The following is a 10,299-nucleotide window of genomic DNA, read 5'->3' as shown; positions in this document are numbered from 1 at the left end:
TTATTTAACTTTTATTAGATTTTGGAAACAATTGAAACAAAAACATTGAGAAAAGCAATGAGAAGACAACAAATTGAATGCTGAAACCATAAGGCATCCACGTGGAGCAAGAGGGGCATAATAGTATTTGGTAGAACATTAAACTTTCTTATATTGTAGATAACTCGATCCAGGCTTAATCTTAAGAATCTACCGTACCTGAAATTGACACACACTAAATCAGAAGATATAAAAAAAAACCAAAAGAGAGAAGAAGATGTGGTGATGATGTTGTTACATAATAAAGGTTGAGGAAGACGAAGAAGAAGAGGAAGGTTGAGAAAGAGGAAGAAGGGGAAAGGTGAGGAAGAGGAAGAAGAATAGGGCACACAAAGAGATAGAGAAAAAAAAACAGAGAATGAGATAGTGGAAAAGGACGTGAGAGAGAGAAAGACAGGTTGAGTGTTGAAGATGAAGAGAGAGAAATGGAATGACAGAGTAGAGAAAAGAAGTGGTTATCGAAATGAGAGAATTGAAATGAGTAAAAACCATTTGAGAAGCAAAAGTGATGGTTTGGGTTATGACAAGACCAATTGAAATTATATTTATTTAACTTTTATTAGATTTTGGAAACAATTGAAACAAAAACATTGAGAAAAGCAATGAGAAGACAACAAATTGAATGCTGAAACCATAAGGCATCCACGTGGAGCAAGAGGGGCATAATAGTATTTGGTAGAACATTAAACTTTCTTATATTGTAGATTTACAAGAAAACATGTTTTTGCATTAAAAAACTTTTTATACAAAAAAAAAAACCTTAAAATCAAGAAAATAAATGATCATGGACCCAATGTTCTAATCTCTCTCTATATATTCCATTCTTGTTTCATCCATCCCTACAATCACTTTCTCCGTTCGCCGCACTTCATCGTTGAACCAGGTGAAGCTCAAACACTCCTTCTCCAGTGTTCACCGATTTTATTTATTTTTATTTATTTATTTTCCCCACACAATATAAATGCATCAGGTTTATAATTATCCAATATTTTCCTTTGAATTTTTACGTCCATAATCGATTTTTACCCCACTTATCCTTAAATCCACTTATAAGACTCAGGATTCTCTGCCGTTAACTGATCTAGGGTTTTTCAAAGTTCCTTTCTTTTTTTCTGGAAATCCCAATTAGGTTTTCGTCACTAATGGCACGTTTGGTTCTGCCATCGAAGACTTTCGCTTTTTCCAGGAAGAGTCTACTGGGTTTGATCGCACCTGCTCCTGTGTGTGATTGTTTTGTCCATGCATCCATTTCTTCACTCCTTAATTTCTCTGATTCTGTTTTATATCATCAAAAGATTCAAAACAGTGATGAAATGAAGTGTTTACAAGTTTCTTAGCTTTTATGAACTGTTGCTTAAGTCATTTGTATAGTTTTATTGCTTTTCAAATTATGGAATTTGATGATTGGTTACTTCATTTCTGCAGATTCAGTTTAATTGCGGCGGTAATTATTTTCAGAAAATCTCGAAAAGTAGTGTCCGATATAGGCATTTCCTTTCATCAGAGGTTTTTTTATATTCATTTCTTATATTAAAACTTAAAATTTTTGTTTCATGACTTTACTCAGTTTACTGAACTGATTGGTTGATTGATTGGTATGATAATGATATTCGCAGGTCATTCTCCGAAAGAATTGTTGCCAGTTTTATTCTTCTGTACCAGTAAGTTTTTGTGCTGGAACTTTAATGTTTCTTGTTTATGTAGCTGTGTGTTCAAAGATATTATACTCTGCTTTATGTCGATAGCCTCGTTTGGACTTTGTGATTTTGTAAAGTTTTCATGTTTAATTAGTTGGTTATTTATGTTCTTGTATTATTTATCAGGCTGTTAAGAAAGCAAGTAGGAAGTTAATTTGTTCGGTTGCTACCGAGGATTTAGCCAAGCAAGAAGAGCCGAAAATGGCGGCGCCAACAGAAATATTCTTGAAGGATTACAAAAAGCCTGATTACTACTTTGAAACTGTAGGTTTATATGAGTTTTTTTTTTTAGATTATGTTTCATTCACACTGTTGCTAATTTAAATTTTTTTCATTTCTTTTCTTGTGCTGCATGTAACTATTCCAGGTGGATCTGAAGTTTTCATTGGGAGAGGAGAAGACAATAGTTAGTTCTAAGATTGCTGTTTTTCCTCGCACTGAAGGTAAACTTTTATGGTTCCATTCTTGGCTTTGTAATTTTTTCCGATCAGCAGAAAATATATGCAGCATTAATCACCCTTTGTTATGAAACAGGTTCTGCTCCCCCACTGGTTTTGGATGGACAAGACATGTCTTTAGTGTCGGTTAAGATTAATGGCAAGGCCTTGAAGGTATGCATATATTTTTGAGCTGGGCACTACCCGCTTTGCCAACATAACCACTGATGGAATTTCTTCGTCGTCTTGCTAGTTTATCAAGCAAGGATGTTCACTTTTTATTTCCCGATTTCTTTGCCTGCTGAAATGTTAGACATTGTTCACTTCAGAAACACTATACGAATAGCAATCATGAGGGATTGGAGGGTTGTATAGATTTATTTTAAAGATTAATATATTATCTTATGTTTATCCACAGGAGGAAGATTATCGTGTGGATTCACGTCATCTAACAATCCAGTCACCTCCTAGTGGTAAATATGATCTTGAAATCGTTACTGAGATTCTCCCACAGAAAAACACATCACTAGAGGTAAATAAAATTCTGCTTGAGCGTTGTCTTCTTTGTATGTATTGCTTCTTATTTTCTGCATTGCTCCAATTCAAAGTTTGAAGAGAGGAGATGGCGGATGTGCTTACTTACTATGAATTTGATTTCCTACAGGGGCTTTACAAGTCATCTGGGAATTTTTGTACTCAATGTGAGGCAGAAGGCTTCCGTAAAATTACATATTATCAGGTTGGCGTCTCAGAAGAGTTAATATGATGATGATCAGATCCTTACATTTTAAAATTAATTTCCACATCAAATTAAGGTATCCTAATAACCTATCATCTAACAGGATCGGCCGGATATAATGGCAAAGTATACAGTTCGCATTGAGGGAGACAAATCACTGTATCCAGTATTGTTGTCTAATGGAAACCTGGTTGGACAGGGTGACTTGGAGGTGGTTTTTTGTTACATTGCACAGGCTTCCTCGGTGGTTAGTTCACTATTTATAGACATTAACTATGCCTTGCTGCAGGGTGGTAAACATTATGCTATTTGGGAGGACCCCTTCAAGAAGCCTTGTTATCTGTTTGCTTTGGTTGCTGGGCAACTGGAGAGCAGAGATGACACATTTATTACCCGCTCAGGTAGGAAGGTGTCACTTAGGATCTGGACGCCTGCAGATGACGTGCCTAAGACTGCTCATGCTATGTATTCTCTGAAAGCAGCTATGAAGTGGGACGAAGATGTCAGTTATTATTTGGTTTTTACTTTTAGATAGCAACTACACAGTTTCAGATTCTGAAGAATTTTTCTGTTGTCATATGCTTTACAAACAGGTTTTTGGACTTGAATATGACCTAGACCTCTTCAATATTGTTGCTGTACCAGATTTTAACATGTAATTTCTGTCTACCTTTTTGTTTGCGATTTTTCTGTCATGTAACCTTACATGTATTGCGCCATCGTACATTTTATTAGATGATATATCATGACGAGATTAGGTTGCAGAAAGTAATATTGTTTTCTTGTTTTTGTAATGATCAGGGGGGCCATGGAAAACAAAAGCTTGAATGTAAGTCTCCTTGTCATATTGTTTTGGCGGGTTGTTTGTCTTAACTCTGACATTTATACTTCCCTTGGCTTATTTGTAGATTTTCAATTCCAAGCTTGTATTGGCATCTCCAGAGACTGCTTCAGATGCAGATTATGCTGCAATATTGGGAGTTATTGGCCACGAGGTTTGTAACTACCACATATCAGCAAATGTGTGGGATCTTTAGTTTTTGAATAACTCAACTTCCTTGGCATTTGTTAATTGCAACTAAAGCTTATTTCTTATCTAATATGCAGTATTTCCACAATTGGACTGGCAACAGGTGACGCTTCTTATGATCTTGCTATCTTAGTATCATTCAAATCATTCTCTAATGTTTTTTCCTACTCGCTTCTATTTATGGATTTATATTTGAGATATCAGAAACCTGACTTTTCCACATGAAAATATTTGACATTTGAATTTGAGCTCATGCAGTGCATTTGTAATTTGTATTTTTATATCTTTCCATTTTCACACGTAATTAAATATTTTTATTTAATAATGATATCAGAGTGACATGTCGCGACTGGTTCCAACTTAGTCTGAAGGAAGGTCTCACTGTTTTTCGTGATCAGGTACTGTCTCCTGTACTCAGTTTCTATGTTTCAATTGGGACATCATGGTATTGCTGGATCAGGCTTTCTCCCACTGTCCAAGATTCCCCCAACATTACATTTCTTTTTTTGAGTATTTTAATATAATAATGCGCTGCCTCAATTATTGGCAGGAATTCTCATCTGACATGGGAAGTCGTACTGTAAAGCGGATTGGTGATGTTTCAAAACTCCGGAATTACCAGTTTCCACAGGTTACATATCCTTTTCATTTTCCATTTCTGATTATTCCTTTGTTCAAATTCTGTATTGGAGGATTTTCTGTCCCAATGTTATTTATAACTGGTACTGTCATTATTATTCATCTTTTACTGTCCTTTTTAACTAGAATTCTTATACTTTTATATTCATTTTCCAGGATGCAGGTCCCATGGCCCATCCGGTGCGGCCACACTCTTACATCAAGGTTAGAATTTCCGTCACTCTCATCCATTTGTCTCCAAAACTCTCCCTTAACCCCCTGATGCTTTATAAGTTTGTATTTATATATATTTTTCTTTCTTGACAGATGGACAATTTCTACACAGGCAAGCTGCTTTATTTTTAGAATTTCAGATTGAGTCAATATCATATTTGAAATTTTACTCCTGTATGATGATTTCTTGTTCTGTTATTGCTAACTTATCTACTATCTTGACAACCTTCTCAATTAATATCTGATTTGGCTCTGTCTTCAATGTCAAAATACAGTCACGGTATGTTCATGTGTTTTTTCTCTCTTCAGATTTTGATCAGTTTGCTCCAGTTTCTCTCATCAAGATATAGAATTGTTCATAATCATATTTTCTTTTCTTTTGCAGGTCTATGAAAAGGTGTGATATTTCCTTCTAAAATTTTAATCTCCCTCCACGTCCATTAGTTTTCTTGGACAGTTTGTTCTTATGATCCTATGCATCAGGGGGCTGAAGTTGTTCGAATGTACAAAACCTTATTGGGAAGTCAAGGGTTCCGAAAGGTAAGAATGCTTGTTTATCCATCCAATGCCTATGATAATTCTCTTACTTGCAATGTCATGATTCTATGCTATCAATCTTGTACTTCATTTTAGAATTCAACTCTCACAGATTCTCTGTATTTCAGGGCATGGATCTATATTTTAAGAGACATGATGGGCAAGCTGTAACATGTGAAGATTTTTATGCTGCCATGCGGGATGCAAATGATGCAGATTTTGCCAATTTCTTATCGTGGTTTGTATTTTGGGTTTTCTTTTCCAGCATTATTATGCTAATTTCATACTCTGACTGATCGGAAAATGTACAGGTACTCTCAGGCTGGGACTCCTATTGTTAAAGTCAATACTTCTTATAATGCAGAAGGACATACATTTTCCTTGAAGATTAGGTATACAGACTTCAACTTTTCATTTTTTCTGATTGAGTTATCGGTAATTAAATTTTGACTTCTATTTTTGGTTATTTATCTCTGATAATATGTTTGATGGGGACACTTCTGCAGTCAAGAGATACCACCAACTCCAGGGCAGTCAGTTAAGGAACCCACATTGATTCCTATTGCAGTAGGTTTGCTTGATTCAACTGGCAAGGACATTCCTCTTACCTCTATTTATCATAACGGAGCTTTGCAATCCGTTTCAAGCAATGACCAATCAGTCTCCACTACAGTACTTAGAGTCACTAAGGTGGTTTGGAACTTTTCTTTTAATATGAATTTCTAACTCATGTTTTAAGCAGGTCTCTTAATTGTACCTTTAATGTCAACCAAGGCCCCAGCTTTTAGATGCATTTAAATGTTTCGCTTTCTTCGATGTTAACCTTATATGCATTGTTCTTAATACTGCCTTTCTTTAATAGGTTAATATTTAAATTTCTGAGTATTTAGGTTCAGTTAGTTCTGTTCAGACTGGTTTCCTGCCTTCTCATCCTTAACTAATTTTTTTGAATCAGAAAGACTCTGCTATTCTGTGGCTATATCTTTGTTCTCCTCAAGAATTGATCTTACCCCCTACCTTTTTAATATGGGATGTCTATGGAGATGAGGGTTATACTTTCCAACAACAGAAGCTTTCTGTTCCGTGTAGACATTGATGAACCTTCCAAATTTAAAAAAATTCTAATACTATATTATCAGTTAATAATTTTTTCTTAATATATTAGTTTTCCAAAATTTGTCCCTTGTCACATATGCTATTGAACTGTTCCCATGCTAACAAATTTTTCCAAAAGAGAGTCATATTGGATAGAACATTATGGTGGAACTTGATCCATGTAGCCGATCTCACTTAGTGGGATAAGACTTGGTTGTTGTTGTTGTTGATGTTGTAGAGTCATATCAGTCAATTACTCCAAACACCTACATCCATCCTCCTCAAATTGTAAACTCCTCTCATAATACATTCTTTCTAATTTACTAATTTTTTCTCCTTTCTCCCAATACCTATGTTTTTCTCATCTTATGAAATATAATTTGAAGTGAAAAAAATGAATGCAAGATTTTAAAACCATGTTGCATGTCCCTTCACTTGTCAGAGTTGCTGAAAGAAATGAATTATCTTTTTTATCTTCCTAATATTCTCAAATATGACAGCTATTATGTTGAAATGTTATTAGATGCTGTTCATGGTGGAAATTTTCATCATTCATTTGAATGACAAGTTTGTTTGTATCTACTGCAGAAAGAAGAAGAGTTTGTATTCACTGATATCTTTGAGAGGCCTGTTCCATCTTTGTTAAGGGGATACAGTGCACCTATCCGTCTTCAATCTGATCTTACTGATGACGACCTGTTTTTCCTATTAGCCAACGATTCTGATGAATTCAACCGGTTTGTTTTCTTCAAAGTTGCATTTTTGTTCTTTTTACAGAAGCATTTTGCTCTTTTTTATTTGATAACATAATGGAAATTCTTTTTCTGCCTTGTTTAAATGACTTAGATGGGAGGCTGGACAAATTTTGGCACGAAAGTTGATGCTCAGCTTGGTGGATGATTTCCAAAATAATAAACCATTGGTTTTAAATTCCAATTTTGTTGGTGGGTTCAAGCGTATACTAACCGACTCAAGTCTGGACAAAGTATGCTTTGAAACCTGTTTTACGTTTTTCAGTTTTTTCTTGTGGGATTTATATCATATGATTGCATTGATTGAACATTATGCGCTTTTATTATCTAGGAATTTGTGGCCAAGGCAATAACTCTGCCTGGTGAGGGAGAAATAATGGACTTGATGGAAGTTGCAGACCCTGATGCTGTTCATACTGTTCGGTCTTTCATCAGGAAGCAGCTTGCTAGTGAACTGAAATCAGAGTTCCTTAGCACTGTATGCATTTTTTCATCTGAAGCTGTCCGGGGTTATTAAAAGAAACTCCTTTTAGTCTTCCTCATATGAATCTCTTCCTTATTTCTTAATGCATATTATTGTTTACCTTTTTGCAGGTAGAAAATAATAAGAACTCCAGAGAATATGTGTTTGATCATTCAAACATGTCTAGACGAGCTTTGAAGAATGTTGCTCTTGGTATACATTTTTGTTTTTGTATAGTTTGTAATTTGTGTATAAATCAGACCACACTCACCTATGCATAACCTGTAGAATAAATACAATACATGCTAATTGATATACCTTGCTAATTCAAATCCTTATCGATGATTGTAATACTAATAATAAATAGACGTGTTTTATATTTTTATTGTAACTATTTTACATAGAAGATAAATTTTCATTCAAATTGGTAGCAAGTCATCTCTTTAATTTTTGTCTGCGTGATTGGCAGCTTATCTTGCATCCCTTGAGGAACAAGAATTCACCAACCTTGCTCTTCAAGAATACAAAACTGCTACAAATATGACTGAGCAGTTTGCAGCATTGGCTTCCATAGCCCAGAACCCTGGTAAAAATCGCGATGATGTTCTTGCTGACTTTTATGAGAAGTGGCAGAATGATTACTTGGTAAATCTCTATCTCTATGTTAAAAAAAAACTAGTTTTGATTTGTTGTTAGGAATGTGACAGTTTGATCTTTTTGGCCAATTTCGTGGGGGTGGTTGTTGGGCATGTTTTTTTTCTTCTATTCCTTAACAACATATCCATGCTATAAACCGTAACTATTATCCATGAAGAGCACCAAGGCACCTTTCCTTCTTACACATTACCATGAATATGAAGAGAAGCTCTCCTTTTTGATGCATTATCTAGGATGAACACCGTCCTTTTGCCACCTAACCTAGCTTTTCAAAACGTTCTTTCATATTTTGGCTGGTTGACTGCTAATGCAATCTCTTGTTGTACTTGTCTCATCCAAATATGGACAGCTCAGTTTTTTATTGTAAAAGTGATTTGGTTTATGCTATTAAATTGTGAATTATTTTGGATTGCTAGTTTATACTTGACCTTCCTTTCCAGGTTGTGAACAAATGGTTTGCTCTTCAAGCTGTGTCTGACATTCCTGGTAATGTTGAGAATGTGCGGAAACTGTTAAGCCACCCAGCATTTGACTTGCGCAATCCCAACAAAGTATACTCTCTCATTGGAGGTTTCTGCGGGTCCCCTGTGAATTTTCATGCAAAGGATGGGTCTGGCTATGAGTTTTTGGGAGATATTGTGCTGCAACTTGACAAAATAAATCCTCAGGTCTGTTCATATTACCTTTCTTTAAATTATGGGTTCTTTTACGAACATGTTAGATAAAATCACTGCTGTTGCCTAATGACTTGAGGTTTTTTGAGATGATTGGTTCACGACAGTATTGTTGTCAGTTACATGGTCTTTGCATAGTAATTTTTGAATTTGATTTTGTCTAATGTAGGTGGCCTCAAGAATGGTGTCTGCCTTCTCAAGATGGAAGCGTTATGATGAGACCAGACAAAAACTTGCAAAGGTAATACAGTTATTATTTTTTGCCACATTAGCTGTTATTTTGTAAATTGCGTTACTAGTTCGCATAATAACAATCTTACCTCCGGCTGTCGTGACTTTTAAAAATAATTGTGTTGTGTTGTTACAGGCCCAGTTGGAGAAGATCATGTCTACTAATGGCCTATCAGAGAATGTGTTTGAAATTGCTTCGAAAAGCTTAGCTGCTTAAAGTGCCAATGGGGTTGGTAAGGAAAACTACAAAGCTGTCTTTTAAACTGTTATGGCGTATTTTTAGCCAAAATAATTGTTTCTGGCTATACTGGTAGCCCTTACACATGCAGCATCTCTCAATTTGGGGCGGTTTCCTTTACCCGATTTCATATCGATCTTCCAAGGATGTATGCTCTATTTATGCAATAAGGCGGAGAACAGAAGTTTATCTTTATTTGATTCCCCAGGCTCGAAGTTTATCTTATTTGATTCCCCAGGCTCAACATTATAACGAAAGTTAGATTGTGATAACTCAGATTGTGATAACTCTGCTATCTTATTGGTCATTTCATTAGCAAAGTATTTATATTTAATCAATGACTATCGAAACTTATATTTGAACTGCGTAATGGATACACAATAAATGATAAAGAAGTCAATTGAAGAATGCCATCAACTAGTCGTTAGTTATGCTCATCTACATTAGTAACCATGGTACTTAGAATGCACTCCCATATATTCATGTTAGCTATGATCAATTAAGTCAAGTGAGCATTTATATACTTCATGGTATCATCAGCTTTTTGACCCTTCTATGACGCGTTCTAACCTTCTATGTTCATTCGAGCGAAGAACCTTCATCTGTAAATTACACTCTAGTTCTTATCGACTTCAATTATCATTCTTGGACATGTTCACTTACACTAGTTCTCATCGATTTCAATTTTATTGATGGCACCAGTGATGTTCCTACTAATCCTTTTGATCCCAACTTGCGCTCATGGAATATGGAGTAGATGTAACATGTTTGTTCATTCATGAATTAAGAATTCAATGTTTGAATCCCTAGTGTTCATGGACAATATTGTAGATGCGTGGAATGATTTGAAAGAACGAT

At 35.3% G+C, this 10,299-nt stretch overlaps 1 protein-coding gene across 1 annotated transcript; it reads left to right on the top strand.

The window, feature by feature from the left end:
- The first annotated feature begins 1,003 nt into the window (after positions 1–1,003).
- Positions 1,004–9,858, top strand: LOC131603647 (puromycin-sensitive aminopeptidase). Its single transcript, XM_058876046.1, has 32 exons — positions 1,004–1,259; positions 1,465–1,545; positions 1,656–1,700; positions 1,863–2,000; positions 2,104–2,179; positions 2,271–2,347; positions 2,592–2,705; positions 2,838–2,912; positions 3,016–3,123; positions 3,202–3,414; positions 3,506–3,567; positions 3,714–3,741; positions 3,821–3,907; positions 4,020–4,045; positions 4,277–4,340; positions 4,493–4,573; positions 4,738–4,785; positions 4,888–4,906; positions 5,070–5,074; positions 5,180–5,191; positions 5,278–5,334; positions 5,460–5,569; positions 5,643–5,723; positions 5,838–6,021; positions 7,015–7,163; positions 7,273–7,411; positions 7,510–7,656; positions 7,773–7,854; positions 8,111–8,286; positions 8,739–8,966; positions 9,142–9,213; positions 9,340–9,858. Exons 1-32 carry the CDS (start codon positions 1,182–1,184, stop codon positions 9,418–9,420), a joined length of 2,943 nt encoding a protein of 980 aa, XP_058732029.1. The 5' UTR covers positions 1,004–1,181; the 3' UTR covers positions 9,421–9,858.
- The last annotated feature ends 441 nt before the right edge of the window (positions 9,859–10,299 follow it).

Source organism: Vicia villosa, linkage group LG5, assembly GCF_029867415.1.
Source record: "Vicia villosa cultivar HV-30 ecotype Madison, WI linkage group LG5, Vvil1.0, whole genome shotgun sequence".
Lineage (NCBI taxonomy): Eukaryota > Viridiplantae > Streptophyta > Magnoliopsida > Fabales > Fabaceae > Vicia > Vicia villosa.
The sequence above is the reverse complement of the archived record's forward strand: the minus strand, read 5'-3'. Positions and strand labels throughout refer to the sequence as shown.

Coding starts and splice junctions, on each gene's coding strand:
- LOC131603647 (XM_058876046.1), top strand. CDS start 1,182: ATGGCACGTTTGGTTCTGCCATCGAAGACTTTCGCTTTTTCCAGGAAG. Junction 1,260..1,464: donor GTTTGATCGCACCTGCTCCT/GTGTGTGATTGT, acceptor TCATTTCTGCAG/ATTCAGTTTAATTGCGGCGG. Junction 5,724..5,837: donor ACATTTTCCTTGAAGATTAG/GTATACAGACTT, acceptor ACACTTCTGCAG/TCAAGAGATACCACCAACTC.